Below are 23,341 nucleotides of genomic sequence, written 5' to 3' on the forward strand. Positions count from 1 at the left end.
GGCTGGGGTCGGAGCTGCCCAGGTTCAGGAGAGCTATGTTGAGCAACGTGCCCGGCACGTCCTTGGGACGTATCTCGGTTGTTCGTATGTCTCTGTGTCTCTCTGTGTGTCTCTGTGTCTCTCTGTGTCTCTCTGTGTGTCTCTGTGTCTCTCTGTGTCTCTCTGTGTCTCTGTGTCTCCGTGTGTCTCTCCGCGTGTCTCTCCGTGTGTCTCTCTGTGTCTCTCTGTGTCTCTCTGTGTCTCTCTGTGTGTCTCTGTGTCTCTCTGTGTCTCTCTGTGTCTCTCTGTGTGTCTCTGTGTGTCTCTGTGTCTCTCTGTGTGTCTCTTGTGTGTCTCTGTGTGTCTCTGTGTCTCTCTGTGTGTCTCTTGTGTGTCTCTGTGTCTCTCTGTGTCTCTCTGTGTCTCTGTGTCTCTCTGTGTCTCTCTGTCTCTCCGTGTGTCTCTCCGTGTGTCTCTGTGTGTCTCTCCGTGTCTCTCCGTGTCTCTCCGTGTCTCTCTGTGTCTCTCTCTGTCTCTCTCTGTCTCTCTGTGTGTCTCACCGGAGGCTGGGGTCAGAGCTGCCCAGGTTGAGGAGAGCTATGTTGAGCAACGTGCCCGGCACGTCCTTGGGACGTATCTCGGTTGTTCGTATGTCTCTGTGTCTCTCTCTGTGTCTCTCTCTGTGTCTCTCTGTGTGTCTCTGTGTGTCTCTGTGTGTCTCTGTGTCTCTCTGTGTCTCTCTGTGTGTCTCTGTGTGTCTCTGTGTCTCTCTGTGTCTCTCTGTGTCTCTCTGTGTGTCTCTGTGTCTCTCTGTGTGTCTCTGTGTCTCTCTGTGTCTCTCTGTGTCTCTCCGTGTGTCTCTCTGTGTCTCTGTGTGTCTCTCTGTGTCTCTCTGTGTCTCTCTGTGTCTCTCTGTGTCTCTCTGTGTGTCTCTGTGTCTCTCTGTGTGTCTCTGTGTGTCTCTCCGTGTGTCTCTCTGTGTGTCTCTCTGTGTGTCTCTGTGTGTCTCTGTGTCTCTCCGTGTCTCTCCGTGTCTCTCTGTCTCTCTGTGTCTCTCTGTGTGTCTCACCGGAGGCTGGGGTCGGAGCTGCCCAGGTTGAGGAGAGCTATGTTGAGCAACGTGCCCGGCACGTCCTTGGGACGTATTTCGGTTGTTCGTATGTCTCTGTGTCTCTCTCTGTCTCTCTGTGTCTCTCTGTGTCTCTCTGTGTCTCTCTGTGTCTCTCTGTGTCTCTCTGTGTCTCTCTGTGTGTCTCTGTGTCTCCGTGTGTCTCTCCGTGTGTCTCTCCGTGTCTATCTGTGTGTCTCTGTGTCTCTCTGTGTGTCTCTCTGTGTCTCTCTGTGTCTCTCTGTGTCTCTCTGTGTCTCTCTGTGTGTCTCTCCGTGTGTCTCTCTGTGTCTCTCCGCGTGTCTCTGTGTGTCTCTCCGTGTGTCTCTCCATGTGTCTCTGTGTGTCTCTCCGTGTCTCTCCGTGTGTCTCTCTGTGTCTCTCTGTGTGTCTCTGTGTGTCTCTCCGTGTGTCTCTCTGTGTCTCTCTGTGTCTCTCCGTGTGTCTCTCTGTGTCTCTCTGTGTCTCTCTGTCTCTGTGTGTCTCTGTGTGTCTCTGTATCTCTCCGTGTCTCTCTGTCTCTCTGTGTCTCTGTGTCTCTCTGTCTCTCTCTGTGTCTCTGTGTGTCTCACCGGAGGCTGGGGTCGGAGCTGCCCAGGTTGAGGAGAGCTATGTTGAGCAACATGCCCGGCACGTCCTTGGGACGTATCTTGGTTGTTCGTATGTCTCTGTGTCTCTCTGTGTGTCTCTCTGTGTGTCTCTGTGTGTGTCTCTCTGTGTCTCTCTCTGTCTCTCTCTGTCTCTCTGCGTGTCTCTCTCTGTCTCTCTGTGTCTCTGTGTGTCTCTGTGTCTCTCTGTATCTCTCTCTGTGTCTCTCCGTGTGTCTCTCCGTGTGTCTCTCTCCGTGTCTCTCTGTGTGTCTCACCGGAGGCTGGGGTCGGAGCTGCCCAGGTTGAGGAGAGCTATGTTGAGCAACGTGCCCGGCACGTCCTTGGGACGTATCTTGGTGTGCTGTGGAATGCAATCCGGTTGCGATAACTCCCAGCGGGTCCGGATGTGGATGATGGACTGCACGATGGCCTCGCAGTCCGTGTGGATGAACGTCAGCGGGGTGCCCTGCTCACACGCAGAGACGCGCAGAGACACGCACGCAGAGACACGCACGCAGAGACACGCACGCAGAGACACGCACAGAGACACGCACGCAGAGACACGCACGCAGAGACACGCACGCAGATACACGCATGGAGACACACACGCAGAGACACGCACGGAGAGACACACACGGAGACACACACGCAGAGACACACACACAGTTACACAGAGACACACACACAGTTACACAGAGACACACACACAGTTACACAGAGACACACACAGATACACACAGAGACACGCAGAGAGATGCACGGAGAGAGAGACACGGTTACACAGAGACACACAGAGACACACACACAGTTACACAGAGACACACACGGAGACACACACGGAGAGACACACACAGAGGCACGCAGAGACACGGACGCAGAGACACACACGCAGAGACACGCACGGAGAGACACACACGGAGACACAAACGCAGAGACACACACACAGTTACACAGAGACACACACACAGTTACACAGAGACACACACAGATACACACAGAGACACGCAGAGAGATGCACGGAGAGAGAGACACGGTTACACAGAGACACACAGAGACACACACACAGTTACACAGAGACACGCAGAGAGATGCATGGAGAGATAGACACGGTTACACAGAGACACACACACACACAGAGACACACAGAGACACACACAAAGACACACACAGAGACACGTACAGAGACACACAGTTACACAGAGACACACACAGAGACACAGAGACACACACACAGAGACACGCACAGAGACACACACACAGAGACACACGCACAGTTACACAGAGACACGCACAGAGACACACACAGAGACACGCACAGAGACACACACACACACACACAGTTACACATTGCAGATCTCCACCATCTCTGAGGCATGGCGAGTGGTGAGCGAGCGGTGAGCGAGCGGTGAGCGAGCGGTGAGCGAGCGGTGAGCGAGCGGTGAGCGAGCGGTGAGCGAGCGGTGAGCGAGTGGTGAGCGAGCGGTGAGCGAGCGGTGAGCGAACTCACCTGGTTGGCGATGGTGAGCGTGAACTGGTTCTCGTCCACGAGGCAGATTTCCTCGATCTCGGACGCGTAGTGCACATCGTCCAGCAGAACGTACTGACCCAGCACGCGAGTCTTCTCCGCAGACATCACCTGCACGGCCGTAGGGCCCACCTGGACGGACACGCGGACACGCGGACACTCACTCACTCACCTACTCACTCACTCACTCACCTACTCACTCACTCACTCACCTACTCACTCACCTACTCACTCACTCAGTCACTCACTCACCCACTCACCTACTCACTCACTCACCTACTCACTCACTCACCTACTCACTCACCTACTCACTCACTCAGTCACTCACTCACTCACTCACCTACTCACTCACTCACCTACTCACTCACTCACCTACTCACTCACCTACTCACTCACTCACTCACCTACTCGCTCACTCACCTACTCACTCACCTACTCACTCACCTACTCACTCGCTCACCTACTCACTCACTCACCTACTCACTCACCTACTCACTCACTCACTCACCTACTCGCTCACTCACCTACTCACTCACCTACTCACTCACCTACTCACTCGCTCACCTACTCACTCACTCACCTACTCACTCACTCACTCACCCACCCACTCACTCACCTACTCACTCACCTACTCACTCACTCAACTACTCACTCACTCAGTCACTCACTCAGTCACTCAACTACTCACTCACTCAGTCACTCACCTACTCACTCACTCATCTACTCACTCACCTACTCACTCACTCAGTCACTCACTCAGTCACTCAACTACTCACTCACTCACCTACTCACTCACCTACTCACTCACTCACCTACTCACTCACCTACTCACTCACTCACCCACTCACTCACTCAGTCACTCACTCACCTACTCACTCACCCACCCACCCACCCACTCACCCACCCACTCACCCACCCACCCACCTTGATGGACACCTTCGTGTCTTTGTGCGACAGCTTCAGGGCGCTGTGGAACACTTTGAGGTCACTCACTCACCCACCCACCCACTCACACACTCACCCACCCACTCACTCACCCACCCACTCACCCACCCACTCACCCACCCACTCACTCACTCACTCACCCACCCACCCATCCACTCACTCACCCACTCACTCACTCACCCACTCACCCACTCACTCACCCACTCACTCACCCTCCCACTCACCCACTCACTCACCCTCCCACTCACTCACCCACTCACTCACTCACCTACTCAGTCACTCAGTCACTCACTCACTCACTCAGTCAATCACTCACTCACTCACCCACTCAGTCACTCACTCACCTACTCAGTCACTCAGTCATTCACCCCCTCACTCAGTCACTCACCCACCCACTCACCCACTCACTCACCCACCCACTCACCCACCCACCCACCTTGATGGACACCTTCGTGTCTTTGTGCGACAGCTTCAGGGCGCTGTGGAACACTTTGAGGTCCTCGTCGAGAGCGAGCGTGGCTCCAGGCAGACGCTGCTGTGACGTGTCCACGTAGTCAGCCAGACGTCCCAGGGACTCGACAAACACCAGCCGCTTGCTACCCTTGAGCCCGGTCAACAGGCGCTCGTGGTACTTGGTGTACTCACGGACCTGACACGGGTACACACACACACACGGTACTCACACACACACAGATACACACACACAGATACACACACACAGATACACACAGATACACACACACACACACGGTACACACAAACACCAGCCGCTTGCTACCCTTGAGCCCGGTCAACAGGCGCTCGTGGTACTTGGTGTACTCACGGACCTGACGCGGGTACACACACACACGGTACACACACAGTACACACACAGTACACACACAGATACACACACACACACGGTACACACACACACACACACGGTACACACACACACACAGTACTCACACACACACAGATACACACAGATACACACACACACAGATACACACACACACGGTACACACACACATGGTACACACAAACACCAGCCGCTTGCTACCCTTGAGCCCGGTCAACAGGCGCTCGTGGTACTTGGTGTACTCACGGACCTGACGCGGGTACACACACACACACACACGGTACACACACACACGGTACTCACACACACACATGGTACACACACACACGGTACACACAAACACCAGTCGCTTGCTACCCTTGAGCCCGGTCAACAGGCGCTCGTGGTACTTGGTGTACTCACGGACCTGACGGGGTACATACGGTACACACAGTACACACACAGGGTACACACACACACACACACGGTACACACACAGGGTACACACACACACACGGTACACACACACACACATGGTACACACACACACGGTACTCACACACACACATGGTACACACACACGGTACACACACACACACACGGTACACACACACACACGGTACACACACACACACACGGTACACACACACACATGGTACACACACACGGTACACACACACACATGGTACACACACACACATGGTACACACACACATGGTACACACACACGGTACACACACACACACACGGTACACACACAGTACTCACACACACACACACGGTACACACAAACACCAGCCGCTTGCTACCCTTGAGCCCGGTCAACAGGCGCTCGTGGTACTTGGTGTACTCACGGACCTGACACGGGTACACACACACACGGTACACACACAGTACACACACGGTACACACACAGGGTACACACGGTACACACACACACGGTACACACACAGGGTACACACACACGGTACACACACACACAGATACACACACACACAGATACACACAGATACACACACACACACACGGTACACACACACACGGTACACACACACATGGTACACTCACACACACACGCTACACACACGGTACACACACACATGGTACACACACAGTACACACACACATGGTACACACACAGGGTACTCACACACACACACACACGGTACACACACACACGGTACACACACACATGGTACACTCACACACACACTACACACACACACGGTACACACACACACACACGGTACACACAAACACACACGGTACACACATACACACACACGGTACACACACACACACACGGTACACACACACACACACGGTACACACAAACACACACGGTACACACATACACACACACGGTACACACACACACACACGGTACACACAAACACACACGGTACACACACACACATGGTACACACAAACACCAGCCGCTTGCTACCCTTGAGCCCGGTCAACAGGCGCTCGTGGTACTTGGTGTACTCACGGACCTGACACGGGTACACACACACAGGGTACACATACACACGGTACACTCACACACACACACACACGGTACACACACACACACAGTACACACACACACACGGTACACACACACACACGGTACACACACACACACACGGTACACACACACGGTACACACACACACGGTACACACACACACACGGTACACACACACACGGTACACACACACACTCACACACACACACGGTACACACACACTCACACACACACACGGTACACACACATACACACGGTACACACACACAGTACACACACACACGGTACACACACATACACACGGTACACACACACAGTACACACACACACAGTACACACACGGTACACACACACACACGGTACACACACACACACACGGTACACACACACACGGTACTCACACACGGTACACACACACACACACGGTACACACACACGGTACACACACACACACGGTACACACACACACACGGTACACACACACACGGTACACACACACACACACTCACACACACACACGGTACACACACACTCACACACACACACGGTACACACACACGGTACACACACACAGACACACGGTACACACACACGGTACACACACACACACACGGTGACACACACACACACACGGTACACACACACACGGTACACACACACACGGTACACACACACACGGTACACACACACACACACACGGTACACACACACACACACGGCACACACACACACACGGTACACACACACGGTACACACACACACACACGGTACACACACACACACACACAGTACACACACACACAGACACACGGTACACACACACGGTACACACACACACACAGTACACACACACACGGTACTCACACACGGTACACACACACACAGGGTACACACAGACACACGGTACACACACACGGTACACACACACACACACTACACACACACCCGGTACACACACACACAGACACACGGTACACACACACGGTACACACACACACACACGGTACACACACACACGGTACTCACACACGGTACACACACACACACACGGTACACACAGACACACGGTACACACACACGGTACACACACACACACACGGTACACACACACACACACGGTACACACACACACACACACGGTACACACACACACACACACGGTACACACACACACGGTACACACACACACACACGGTACACACACACGCGGTACACACACACACGGTACACACACACACACACGGTACACACACACACACGCGGTACACACACACACGGTACACACACACACACACGGTACACACACACACACACGGTACACACACACGCGGTACACACACACATGGTACACACACACGGTACACACACATGCGGTACACTCACTCCCTGTCTCTCGCTCTCTCTCTCTGTCCGTCACTCCCTCTCTGTCTCACTCCGTCTCTCACTCTGTCTCTCTGTCTGTCTCTCCCTCTCTCTCACTGTCTGTCTCTCTCTCTGTCTGTCTCTCTCTCTGTCTGTCTCGCTCTCCCTGTCTGTCTCACTCCGTCTGTCTGTTTCTCTCTGTCTGTCTCTCCCTGTCTGTCTCTCTCACTCTCTCTGTCTCACTCTCTCTCTGTCTCTCTCTGTCTCTCCCTCTCTGTCTCTCTCTCTCCCACTGTCTCTCTCACTCACTGTCTCTCTCTCACTGTCTGTCTCTCTCTCTCTCACTGTCTCTCTCTCACTGTCTGTCTCTCTCTCTCTCACTGTCTCTCTCTCACTGTCTGTCTCTCTCTCTCTCACTGTCTCTCTCTCCCTGTCTGTCTCTCTCTCTCTCCCTGTCTGTCTCTCTCTCTCACTCTCTCACTGTCTCTCTCTCTCTCCCTGTCTGTCTGTCTCTCCCTCTCTGTCTCTCTCTCTGTCTCACTCTCTCTGTCTGTCTCTCTCTCTCATTCTCTCACTGTCTCTGTCTCTCCCTCTCCGTCTCACTCCGTCTCTCTCTCTGTCTCTCTCTCTCCCTGTCTCTCTCTCCCTGTCTGTCTCACTCCGTCTCTCTCTCCCCCTCCCCCACCACCGCCGCTCACCCAGGAGTTACAGTTGTAGACGTAGACGCAGACGGCATTCTCGTAGGCGGCGCTGGGGAAAACCACGAACCACTTGGACAGGAAGTCCGTCTGTCTCTCTCTCTGTCTGTCTCTCTCTGTCTCACTGTCTCTCTCTCTCTCTCTCCCTCTCTCACTCCGTCTCTCTCTCTCTCTCACTGTCTCTCTCTCTCTGTCTCTCTCTCCCTGTCTGTCTCTCACTCTCTCTCTCACTCTCTCTCTCACTGTCTCTCTCTCTCTGTCTCTCTCTCACTGTCTGTCTCTCACTCTCTCTCTCACTCTCTCTCTCACTGTCTCTCTCTCACTGTCTCTCTCTCTCTGTCTCTCTCTCACTGTCTGTCTCTCACTCTCTCTCTCACTCTCTCTCTCACTGTCTCTCTCTCACTGTCTCTCTCTCTCTGTCTCTCTCTCACTGTCTGTCTCTCACTCTCTCTCTCACTCTCTCTCTCACTGTCTCTCTCTCACTGTCTCTCTCTCTGTCTCACTCCGTCTCTCTCTCACTGTCTCTGTCTCTCTCTCTCACTCTCTCTCTCTCTCACTGTCTCTCTCTCTCACTCTCTCTCACTCTCTCACCGTCTCTCTCTCACTGTCTCTCTCTCTCTCCCTCTCTCTCACCGTCTCTCTCTCTCCCTCGCCACACCTCCCTCACCACTCACCCAGGAGTTACAGTTGTAGACGTAGACGCAGACGGCATTCTCGTAGGCGGCGCTGGGGAAAACCACGAACCACTTGGACAGGAAGTCCGTCTTGAACCGGTTGCCTGCCCCCGTGTGTGTCAGGTCTAGCACCAGCTCGTACGGCTTCCCGTAGAACGGCTTCAGGGTCAGCAGCACGTGGTAGATGAGCAGGTCGCCGTTGATCTGGCCGGCCTTGAAGCTGCGGGGGCCGATGGGGTGGTGAGAAGGGGTCAGTGGTGGTGGTGGTGGTTGTGGTTGTGGTGGTGGTTGTGGTGGTGGTTGTGGTTGTGGTGGTGGTTGTGGTGGTGGTGGTGGTGGTGGTTATGGTAGTGGCGGCGTTTATCTGGCCGGCCTTGAACCCACGACCTCCTGTAGACCAGGCGAGGTAGTCAACATCTCTCATTGTAATCGAACCCACGACCTCCTGTAGCCCAAGCGAGGTAGTCAACATCTCTCAGGGTAATCGAACCCACGACTTCCTGTAGGCCAGGCGAGGTAGTCAACATCTCTCAGGGTAATCGAACCCCCGGGACCTCCTGTATACCAGGCGAGGTAGTCAACATCTCTCAGGCTAATCGAACCCACGACCTCCTGTATACCAGGCGAGGTAGTCAACATCTCTCAGGGTAATCGAACCCACGGGACCTCCTGTAGACCTGGCGAGGTAGTCAACATCTCTCAGGGTAATCGAAGCCACGACCTCCTGTAGACCAGGCGAGGTAGTCAACATCTCTCAGGGTAATCGAACCCACGGGACCTCCTGTATACCAGGCGAGGTAGTCAACATCTCTCAGGCTAATCGAACTCACGACCTCCTGTAGACCAGGCAAAGTAGTCAACATCTCTAAGGGTAATCGAACCCACGACCTCCTGTAGACCAGGCGAGGTAGTCAACATCTCTCAGGGTAATCGAACCCACGACCTCCTGTAGACCAGGCGAGGTAGTCAACATCTCTCAGGGTAATCGAACCCACGACTTCCTGTAGACCAGGCGAGGTAGTCAACATCTCTCAGGGTAATCGAACCCACGGGACCTCCTGTATACCAGGCGAGGTAGTCAACATCTCTCAGGCTAATCGAACCCACGACTTCCTGCGTACCGGGCGAGGTAGTCAACATCTCACAGGGTCCGGGAATGAACCCACGACCTCCTGCGGACCAGGCGAGGTAGTCAACACCTCACAGGGTCCGGGATGGAACCCACGACCCCCTGTAGACCAGGCGAGGTAGTCAACATCTCACAGGGTCCGGGATGGAACCCACGACCCCCTGTATACCTGGCGAGGTAGTCAACATCTCACAGGGTCCAGGATGGAACCCACGACCTCCTGCGTACCAGGCGAGGTAGTCAACATCTCACAGGGTCCAGGATGGAACCCACGACCTCCTGCGTACCAGGCGAGGTAGTCAACATCTCACAGGGTCCAGGATGGAACCCACGACCTCCTGCGTACCAGGCGAAGTAGTCAACATCTCACAGGGTCCGGGATGGAACCCACGACCTCCTGCGTACCAGGCGAGGTCGTCAACATCTCACAGGGTCCAGGATGGAACCCACGACCTCCTGTATACCACGCGAGGTAGTCAACATCTCACAGGGTCCAGGATGGAACCCACGACCTCCTGCGTACCAGGCGAGGTAATCAACATCTCACAGGGTCCAGGATGGAACCCACGACCTCCTGTATACCAGGCGAGGTAGTCAACATCTCACAGGGTCCAGGATGGAACCCACGACCTCCTGTAGACCTGGCGAGGTAGTCAACATCTCTCAGGCTAATCGAACCCACGACCTCCTGTAGACCAGGCGACGTAGTCAACATCTCTCAGGGTAATCAAACTCACGGGACCTCCTGTAGACCAGGCGAGGTAGTCAACATCTCTCAGGCTAATCGAACCCACGATCTCCTGTAGACCAGGCGAGGTAGTCAACATCTCTCAGGGTAATCGAACCCACGACCTCCTGTATACCAGGCGAGGTAGTCAACATCTCTCAGGGTAATCGAACCCACGACCTCCTGTAGACCAGGCGAGGTAGTCAACATCTCTCAGGGTAATCGAACCCACGACCTCCTGTAGACCAGGCGAGGTAGTCAACATCTCTCAGGGTGATGGAACCCACGACCTCCTGCATACCAGGTGAGGTAGTCAACATCTCACAGGGTCCGGGATGGAACCCACGACCTCCTGCGTACCGGGCGAGGTAGTCAACATCTCCCGAGGCCCGGGATCTAAACCCACGACCTCCTGCGTACCGGGCGAGGTAGTCAACATCTCTCAGGGCCCGGGATCTAAACCCACGACCTCCTGCGTACCGGGCGAGGTAGTCAACATCTCACAGGGTCCGGGATGGAACCCACGACCTCCTGCGTACCGGGCGAGGTAGTCAACATCTCACAGGGTCCGGGATGGAACCCACGACCTCCTGCGTACCGGGCGAGGTAGTCAACATCTCACAGGGTCCGGGATCTAAACCCACGACCTCCTGCGTACCGGGCGAGGTAGTCAACATCTCCCGAGGCCCGGGATCTAAACCCACGACCTCCTGCGTACCGGGCGAGGTAGTCAACATCTCTCAGGGTAATCGAACCCACGGGATTTCCTGTATACCAGGCGAGGTAGTCAACATCTCTCATTGTAATCGAACCCACGACCTCCTGCGTACCAGGCGAGGTAGTCAACATCTCTCAGGGTAATCAAACTCACGGGACCTCCTGTAGACCAGGCGAGGTAGTCAACATCTCCCGAGGCCCGGGATCTAAACCCACGACCTCCTGCGTACCGAGCGAGGTAGTCAACATCTCCCGAGGCCCGGGATGGAACCCACGACCTCCTGCGTACCGGGCGAGGTAGTCAACATCTCACATGGCCCGGGATCTAAACCCACGACCTCCTGCGTACCGGGCGAGGTAGTCAACATCTCACAGGGTCCGGGATGGAACCCACGACCTCCTGCGTACCGAGCGAGGTAGTCAACATCTCTCAGGGTAATCAAACTCACGGGACCTCCTGTAGACCAGGCGAGGTAGTCAACATCTCTCAGGGTCCAGGATGGAACCCACGACCTCCTGCGTACCGGGCGAGGTAGTCAACATCTCCCGAGGCCCGGGATCTAAACCCACGACCTCCTGCGTACCGGGCGAGGTAGTCAACATCTCTCAGGGTCCAGGATGGAACCCACGACCTCCTGCATACCGGGCGAGGTAGTCAACATCTCCCGAGGCCCGGGATCTAAACCCACGACCTCCTGCGTACAGGGCGAGGTAGTCAACATCTCACAAGGCCCGGGATCTAAACCCACGACCTCCTGCGTACCGGGCGAGGTAGTCAACATCTCACAGGGTCCGGGATGGAACCCACGACCTCCTGCGTACCAGGCGAGGTAGTCAAAATCTCACAGGGTCCAGGATGGAACCCACGACCTCCTGCAGACCAGGCGAGGTAGTCAACATCTCACAGGGTCCAGGATGGAACCCACGACCTCCTGCGTACCGGGCGAGGTAGTCAACATCTCTCAGGGTAATCGAACCCACGGGACCTCCTGTAGACCAGGTGAGGTAGTCAACATCTCTCAGGGTAATCGAACCCACGGGACCTCCTGTATACCAGGCGGGGTAGTCAACATCTCTCAGGGTAATCGAACCCACGGCCTCCTGTATACCACGCGAGGTAGTCAACATCTCTCAGGTTAATCGAACCCACGATCTCCTGTAGACCAGGCGAGGTAGTCAACATCTCTCAGGGTAATCGAACCCATGACCTCCTGTAGACCAGGCGAGGTAGTCAACATCTCTCAGGGTAATCGAACCCACGACCTCCTGTAGACCAGGCGAGGTAGTCAACATCTCTCAGGGTAATCGAAGCCACGACCTCCTGTAGACCAGGCGAGGTAGTCAACATCTCTCAGGGTAATCGAACCGACGACCTCCTGTAGACCAGGCGAGGCAGTCAACATCTCTCACGATAATCGAACCCACGACCTCCTGTATACCTGGCGAGGTAGTCAACATCTCTCAGGGTAATCGAACCCACGACCTCCTGTATACCAGGCGAGGTAGTCAACATCTCTCAGGGTAATCGAACCCACGACCTCCTGTAGACCAGGCGAGGTAGTCAACATCTCTCAGGGTAATCGAACCCACGGGACCTCCTGTAGACCAGGCGAGGTAGTCAACATCTATCAGGGTAATCGAACCCACGACCTCCTGTAGACCAGGCGAGGTAGTCAACATCTCTCAGGGTAATCGAACCCACGACCTCCTGTAGACCAGGCGAGGTAGTCAACATCTCTTAGTGTAATCGAACCCACGACCTCCTGTATACCAGGCGAGGTAGTCAACATCTCTCAGGGTAATCGAACCCACGACCTCCTGTAGACCAGGCGAGGTAGTCAACATCTCTCAGGGTAATCGAACCGACGACCTCCTGTAGACCAGGCGAGGTAGTCAACATCTCTCAGGGTAATCGAACCCACGACCTCCTGTAGACCAGGCGAGGTAGTCAACATCTCTCAGGGTGATGGAACCCACGACCTCCTGCATACCAGGTGAGGTAGTCAACATCTCACAGGGTCCGGGATGGAACCCACGACCTCCTGCGTACCGGGCGAGGTAGTCAACATCTCCCGAGGCCCGGGATCTAAACCCACGACCTCCTGCGTACCGGGCGAGGTAGTCAACATCTCACAGGGCCCGGGATCTAAACCCACGACCTCCTGCGTACCGGGCGAGGTAGTCAACATCTCACAGGGTCCGGGATGGAACCCACGACCTCCTGCGTACCGGGCGAGGTAGTCAACATCTCACAGGGTCCGGGATGGAACCCACGACCTCCTGCGTACCGGGCGAGGTAGTCAACATCTCACAGGGTCCGGGATCTAAACCCACGACCTCCTGCGTACCGGGCGAGGTAGTCAACATCTCCCGAGGCCCGGGATCTAAACCCACGACCTCCTGCGTACCGGGCGAGGTAGTCAACATCTCTCAGGGTAATCGAACCCACGGGATTTCCTGTATACCAGGCGAGGTAGTCAACATCTCTCATTGTAATCGAACCCACGACCTCCTGCGTACCAGGCGAGGTAGTCAACATCTCTCAGGGTAATCAAACTCACGGGACCTCCTGTAGACCAGGCGAGGTAGTCAACATCTCCCGAGGCCCGGGATCTAAACCCACGACCTCCTGCGTACCGAGCGAGGTAGTCAACATCTCCCGAGGCCCGGGATGGAACCCACGACCTCCTGCGTACCGGGCGAGGTAGTCAACATCTCACATGGCCCGGGATCTAAACCCACGACCTCCTGCGTACCGGGCGAGGTAGTCAACATCTCACAGGGTCCGGGATGGAACCCACGACCTCCTGCGTACCGAGCGAGGTAGTCAACATCTCTCAGGGTAATCAAACTCACGGGACCTCCTGTAGACCAGGCGAGGTAGTCAACATCTCTCAGGGTCCAGGATGGAACCCACGACCTCCTGCGTACCGGGCGAGGTAGTCAACATCTCCCGAGGCCCGGGATCTAAACCCACGACCTCCTGCGTACCGGGCGAGGTAGTCAACATCTCTCAGGGTCCAGGATGGAACCCACGACCTCCTGCGTACCGGGCGAGGTAGTCAACATCTCACAGGGTCCGGGATGGAACCCACGACCTCCTGCGTACCGGGCGAGGTAGTCAACATCTCACAGGGTCCAGGATGGAACCCACGACCTCCTGCAGACCAGGCGAGGTAGTCAACATCTCACAGGGTCCAGGATGGAACCCACGACCTCCTGCGTACCGGGCGAGGTAGTCAACATCTCTCAGGGTAATCGAACCCACGGGACCTCCTGTAGACCAGGTGAGGTAGTCAACATCTCTCAGGGTAATCGAACCCACGGGACCTCCTGTATACCAGGCGGGGTAGTCAACATCTCTCAGGGTAATCGAACCCACGGCCTCCTGTATACCACGCGAGGTAGTCAACATCTCTCAGGTTAATCGAACCCACGATCTCCTGTAGACCAGGCGAGGTAGTCAACATCTCTCAGGGTAATCGAACCCATGACCTCCTGTAGACCAGGCAAGGTAGTCAACATCTCTCAGGGTAATCGAACCCACGACCTCCTGTAGACCAGGCGAGGTAGTCAACATCTCTTAGTGTAATCGAACCCACGACCTCCTGTATACCAGGCGAGGTAGTCAACATCTCTCAGGGTAATCGAACCCACGACCTCCTGTAGACCAGGCGAGGTAGTCAACATCTCTCAGGGTAATCGAACCGACGACCTCCTGTAGACCAGGCGAGGTAGTCAACATCTCTCAGGGTAATCCAACCCACGACCTCCTGTAGACCAGGCGAGGTAGTCAACATCTCTCAGGGTGATGGAACCCACGACCTCCTGCATACCAGGTGAGGTAGTCAACATCTCACAGGGTCCGGGATGGAACCCACGACCTCCTGCGTACCGGGCGAGGTAGTCAACATCTCCTGAGGCCCGGGATCTAAACCCACGACCTCCTGCGTACCGGGCGAGGTAGTCAACATCTCACAGGGCCCGGGATCTAAATCCACGACCTCCTGCGTACCGGGCGAGGTAGTCAACATCTCACAGGGTCCGGGATGGAACCCACGACCTCCTGCGTACCGGGCGAGGTAGTCAACATCTCACAGGGTCCGGGATGGAACCCACGACCTCCTGCGTACCGGGCGAGGTAGTCAACATCTCACAGGGTCCGGGATCTAAACCCACGACCTCCTGCGTACCGGGCGAGGTAGTCAACATCTCCCGAGGCCCGGGATCTAAACCCACGACCTCCTGCGTACCGGGCGAGGTAGTCAACATCTCTCAGGGTAATCGAACCCACGGGATTTCCTGTATACCAGGCGAGGTAGTCAACATCTCTCATTGTAATCGAACCCACGACCTCCTGCGTACCAGGCGAGGTAGTCAACATCTCTCAGGGTAATCAAACTCACGGGACCTCCTGTAGACCAGGCGAGGTAGTCAACATCTCCCGAGGCCCGGGATCTAAACCCACGACCTCCTGCGTACCGAGCGAGGTAGTCAACATCTCCCGAGGCCCGGGATGGAACCCACGACCTCCTGCGTACCGGGCGAGGTAGTCAACATCTCACATGGCCCGGGATCTAAACCCACGACCTCCTGCGTACCGGGCGAGGTAGTCAACATCTCACAGGGTCCGGGATGGAACCCACGACCTCCTGCGTACCGAGCGAGGTAGTCAACATCTCTCAGGGTAATCAAACTCACGGGACCTCCTGTAGACCAGGCGAGGTAGTCAACATCTCTCAGGGTCCAGGATGGAACCCACGACCTCCTGCGTACCGGGCGAGGTAGTCAACATCTCCCGAGGCCCGGGATCTAAACCCACGACCTCCTGCGTACCGGGCGAGGTAGTCAACATCTCTCAGGGTCCAGGATGGAACCCACGACCTCCTGCGTACCGGGCGAGGTAGTCAACATCTCCCGAGGCCCGGGATCTAAACCCACGACCTCCTGCGTACAGGGCGAGGTAGTCAACATCTCCTGAGGCCCGGGATCTAAACCCACGACCTCCTGCGTACCGGGCGAGGTAGTCAACATCTCACAGGGCCCGGGATCTAAATCCACGACCTCCTGCGTACCGGGCGAGGTAGTCAACATCTCACAGGGTCCGGGATGGAACCCACGACCTCCTGCGTACCGGGCGAGGTAGTCAACATCTCACAGGGTCCGGGATGGAACCCACGACCTCCTGCGTACCGGGCGAGGTAGTCAACATCTCACAGGGTCCGGGATCTAAACCCACGACCTCCTGCGTACCGGGCGAGGTAGTCAACATCTCCCGAGGCCCGGGATCTAAACCCACGACCTCCTGCGTACCGCGCGAGGTAGTCAACATCTCTCAGGGTAATCGAACCCACGGGATTTCCTGTATACCAGGCGAGGTAGTCAACATCTCTCATTGTAATCGAACCCACGACCTCCTGCGTACCAGGCGAGGTAGTCAACATCTCTCAGGGTAATCAAACTCACGGGACCTCCTGTAGACCAGGCGAGGTAGTCAACATCTCCCGAGGCCCGGGATCTAAACCCACGACCTCCTGCGTACCGAGCGAGGTAGTCAACATCTCCCGAGGCCCGGGATGGAACCCACGACCTCCTGCGTACCGGGCGAGGTAGTCAACATCTCACATGGCCCGGGATCTAAACCCACGACCTCCTGCGTACCGGGCGAGGTAGTCAACATCTCACAGGGTCCGGGATGGAACCCACGACCTCCTGCGTACCGAGCGAGGTAGTCAACATCTCTCAGGGTAATCAAACTCACGGGACCTCCTGTAGACCAGGCGAGGTAGTCAACATCTCTCAGGGTCCAGGATGGAACCCACGACCTCCTGCGTACCGGGCGAGGTAGTCAACATCTCCCGAGGCCCGGGATCTAAACCCACGACCTCCTGCGTACCGGGCGAGGTAGTCAACATCTCTCAGGGTCCAGGATGGAACCCACGACCTCCTGCGTACCGGGCGAGGTAGTCAACATCTCCCGAGGCCCGGGATCTAAACCCACGACCTCCTGCGTACAGGGCGAGGTAGTCAACATCTCACAAGGCCCGGGATCTAAACCCACGACCTCCTGCGTACCGGGCGAGGTAGTCAACATCTCACAGGGTCCGGGATGGAACCCACGACCTCCTGCGTACCGGGCGAGGTAGTCAACATCTCACAGGGTCCAGGATGGAACCCACGACCTCCTGCAGACCAGGCGAGGTAGTCAACATCTCACAGGGTCCGGGATGGAACCCACGACCTCCTGCGTACCGGGCGAGGTAGTCAACATCTCTCAGGGTAATCGAACCCACGGGACCTCCTGTAGACCAGGCGAGGTAGTCAACATCTCTCAGGGTAATCGAACCCACGGGACCTCCTGTATACCTGGCGAGGTAGTCAACATCTCTCAGGGTAATCGAACCCCCGACCTCCTGCGTACCGGGCGAGGTAGTCAACATCTCTCAGGGTAATCGAACCCCCGACCTCCTGCATACCAGGCGAGGTAGTCAACATCTCCCGGGGCCAGCTCACCGGCGTGCGATGTAGTAGAAGACGGGGTTCCCAGCCTTCGAAACGCCGGCCTGGTAGAAAATGTTGAGCGTCTTGAGGGCCTTAAACTCCTCCTTCTCGTGGACCTGGTGCCTGAACAGCACGCGGGCAAAGGTGACACGGGTAGCCTTTACACGACTTGCAAGGGGAAAGTGCACACTGAACCTACACTCACACCAACAGAGACACACCTACACACACACACCTACACACACACACCTACACACACACACCTACACACACACACACTTACCTACACTCACACCTACACAGACACCCCTACACTCACACCTACACACACACACACCTACACACACACACCTACACTCACACCAACACACACACACCTAAACAGACACACACCTAAACAGACACACACCTACACAGACATACACCTACACACACATACACCTACACACACATACACCTACACACACACACACCTACACAGACACACACCTACACAGACACACACGTACACACACACAACTACACACACATACACCTATACACACATACACCTATACACACATACACCTACACACACACACCTACACACACACACCTACACAGACATACACCTACACACACACACCTACACAGACACACACACCTACACACACACACCCACACACACCTACACACACACCTACACACACCTACACACAGCAACACACCTACACACACACACCTACACAGACACACACCCACACACACACACACAGACACACCTACACAGACACACACCTACACAGACACACACCTACACAGACACACACACCTACACACACACACCTACACACACACCTACACACACACACCTACACAGACATACACCTACACACACACACACACATCTACACACAGCAACACACCTACACACACCTACACACACCTACACATACACACCTACACACACCTACACACACCTACACACACCTAAACACAGACACACACCTAAACACACACCTACACACACACCTACACACACACCTACACGCACACACCTACACGCACACACCTACACACAACTACACACACACCTACACACAACTACACACACACCTACACACACACACCTACACACACACACACCTACACACACACACACACCTCGTCATGAACTCCTCAAACTTGGAGCTGGTGAGGTTCAGGCTCGACCAATGGGTGTCTCACACAAACACCTACACACACCTACACACACCTACACACACACACCTACACACACACCTATACACACACCTACACACACACACCTACACACACACCTACACACACACCTACACACACACACCTACACACACACCTACACACACACACCTACACACACACCTACACACACACACACCTACACACACACACACACCTCGTCATGAACTCCTCAAACTTGGAGCTGGTGAGGTTCAGGCTCGACCAATGGGTGTCTCACACACACACCTACACACACACACCACCTACACACCTACACACACACCTACACACACACCTACACACACACCTACACACACACCTACACACACTTACACACACTTACACACACACACCTACACACACACCTACACACACACACACACACCTACACACACCTACACACACACCTACACACACCTACACACACACACACCTACACACACCTACACACACACCTACACACCTACACACACACACCTACACACACACACCTACACACACACACACCTACACACACCTACACACACACCTACACACACACCTACACACACACACACCTACACACACACCTACACACACACCTACACACACACCTACACACACACATACACACACACCTACACACACACACCTACACACACACACCTACACACACACACCTACACACACACCTACACACACACCTCGTCATGAACTCCTCAAATTTGGAGCTGGTGAGGTTCAGGCTCGACCAATGGGTGTCACACACACACACCTACACACACACACCTACACACACCTACACACACACACCTACACACACACCTACACACACACACCTACACACACACACACCTACACACACACACCTACACACACACACCTACACACACACACACCTACACACACCTACACACACACACCTACACACACACACCTACACACACACCTCGTCATGAACTCCTCAAACTTGGAGCTGGTGAGGTTCAGGCTCGACCAATGTGTGTCTCACACACACCTACACACACCTACACACACACACCTACACACACACCTACACACACACACCTACACACACACACCTACACACACACACACCTACACACACACACCTCGTCATGAACTCCTCAAACTTGGAGCTGGTGAGGTTCAGGCTCGACCAATGGGTGTCTCACACACACACACACCTACACACACACACCTACACACACACACACCTACACACACCTACACACACACCTACATACACCTACACACACCTACCTACACAAAGACAAAGATAAAGATCCCCCATATAGCCTGTAACAGACTGTAGGGGCAAGTGCTGTTAGCGAGCACCTATGAAGGCCGGAACGGTACACGAGGGGGTGGGTGGCCAGCACCACGCCCGACCGCCTTTGTCTCCCTAGTGGCGATGTTTACACACCGCACCAGGTACTCATTTGAGGCTGAGTCGACCTCGGGGAGGCCCGGGACCGGTTCAGATAATCGTCACTGGTGTTCACCGTGAGCGGGAATCGAACCCGGGTCGCCAGGTTCATAGCGCAGCGCGCTAACCGCTACACTACCGCTCCCCACGCACACACACCTACACACACACACCTACACACACCTACACACACACACCTACACACACACCTACACACACACACCTACACACACACACACCTACACACACACACCTACACACACACACCTACACACACACACCTACACACACACACACACCTACACACACACCTACACACACACACCTACACACACACACACACACCTACACACACACACACACCTACACACACACCTCGTCATGAACTCCTCAAACTTGGAGCTGGTGAGGTTCAGGCTCGACCAATGGGTGTCACACACACCTACACACACACACACACACCTACACACACACACCTACACACACACCTACACACCTACACACACACACCTACACACACCTACACACACACACACCTACACACACACCTACACAGACATACACCTACACACACACACATCTGCACACAGCAACACACCTACACACACCTACACACACACACCTACACATACACACCTACACACACCTACACACACACACACCTACACACACCTCGTCATGAACTCCTCAAACTTGGAGCTGGTGAGGTTCAGGCTCGACCAATGGGTGTCACACACACACACCTACACACACACACACACCTACACACACACCTACACACACCTACACACACCTCGTCATGAACTCCTCAAACTTGGAGCTGGTGAGGTTCAGGCTCGACCAATGGGTGTCACACACACACACCTACACACACACACACACCTACACACACACCTACACACACCTACACACACACACCTACACACACACACCTACACACACACACCTACACACACACACCTACACACACACACCTACACACACACACCTACACACACACACCTACACACACACACCTCGTCATGTACTCCTCAAACTTGGAGCTGGTGAGGTTCAGGCTCGACCAATGGGTGTCTCACACACACACCTACACACCTACACACACACACCTACACACACACACACCTACACACACACACACACCTCGTCATGTACTCCTCAAACTTGGAGCTGGTGAGGTTCAGGCTCGACCAATGGGTGTCTCACACACACACCTACACACCTACACACACACACCTACACACACACACACCTACACACACACCTCGTCATGAACTCCTCAAACTTGGAGCTGGTGAGGTTCAGGCTCGACCAATGGGTATCACACACACACACACCTACACACACACACCTACACACACACCTACACACACACCTACACACACACACACCTACACACACACACACACCTACACACACACACACCTACACACACACACACCTCGTCATGAACTCCTCAAACTTGGAGCTGGTGAGGTTCAGGCTCGACCAATGGGTGTCGGCCACCGGTTTGTGCTCCGGAGGCCCCAGGTAGGCCAGCAGCGTCGCCATCTTGTCAAAGGGTCGCCGCCCCACTGCCTTGTGGTCTCTGGGGGGTGGGGGTGAGTGGGTGCGGTGGGCGGGGTTTATGGGTGGGTGGGCGGGGTTTATGGGTGGGTGGGCGGGGTTTATGGGTGGGTGGGCGGGGTTTATGGGTGGGTGGGCGGGGTTTGTGGGTGGGTGGGCGGGGTTTGTGGGTGGGTGGGCGGGGTTTATGGGTGGGTGGGCGGGGTTTATGGGTGGGTGGGCGGGGTTTATGGGTGGGTGGGTGGGGTGGGTGGGTGGGTAGGGTGTTGTGTCTGGTGGTGGAGTGTTGTGTCTGGTGGGTGGGAGGGTAGGTGAGGTGTTGTGTCTGATGGTGGGGTGTTGTGTCAGATGGTGGTGGAGTGTTGTGTCTGGTGGGTGGGTGGGTAGGTGGGGTGTTGTGTCTGATGGTGGGGTGTTGTGTCAGATGGTGGTGGAGTGTTGTGTCTGGTGGGTGGGTGGGTAGGTGGGGTGTTGTGTCTGATGGTGGGGTGTTGTGTCTGGTGGTGGAGTGTTGTGTCTGGTGGGTGGGAGGGTAGGTGAGGTTTTGTGTCTGATGGTGGGGTGTTGTGTCTGATGGTGGGGTGTTGTGTCTGGTGGTGGGGTGTTGTGGCCGGTGATGGGGTGTTGTGTCTGATGGTGGGGTGTTGTGTCTGGTGATGGGGGTGTTGTGTCTGATGGAGTGTTGTGTCTGGTGGGTGGGTGGGAGGGTAGGTAGGGTGTTGTGTCTGGTGGTGGTGAGGTGTTGTGTCTGGTGGTGGTGGAGTGTTGTGTCTGGTGGGTGGGTAGGTGGGGTGTTGTGTCTGATGGTGGGGTGTTGTGGCCGGTGATGGGGTGTTGTGTCTGATGGTGAGGTGTTGTGTCT

General features: G+C 55.3%; 1 protein-coding gene across 1 annotated transcript in view; it reads right to left on the reverse strand.

Annotated features, from left to right (window-relative positions):
- The window catches only part of LOC142923126 (neurofibromin-like), a gene marked incomplete at its 5' end in the record, with an annotated part of 108,664 nt that overhangs the window by 69,730 nt on the left and 15,593 nt on the right, over positions 1–23,341 (reverse strand). Inside the window, 6 exon segments of the mRNA XM_076064067.1 lie at positions 1,953–2,143; positions 3,185–3,334; positions 4,584–4,796; positions 9,211–9,430; positions 18,297–18,407; positions 22,355–22,501. Coding sequence (XP_075920182.1) covers positions 1,953–2,143; positions 3,185–3,334; positions 4,584–4,796; positions 9,211–9,430; positions 18,297–18,407; positions 22,355–22,501 — 1,032 coding nt within the window.

This window comes from Petromyzon marinus, unplaced genomic scaffold (genome assembly GCF_048934315.1).
Source record: "Petromyzon marinus isolate PM22_M1 ecotype Great Lakes invasive population unplaced genomic scaffold, UKy_Petmar_22M1.pri1.0 PM_Scaffold_290, whole genome shotgun sequence".
NCBI lineage: Eukaryota > Metazoa > Chordata > Hyperoartia > Petromyzontiformes > Petromyzontidae > Petromyzon > Petromyzon marinus.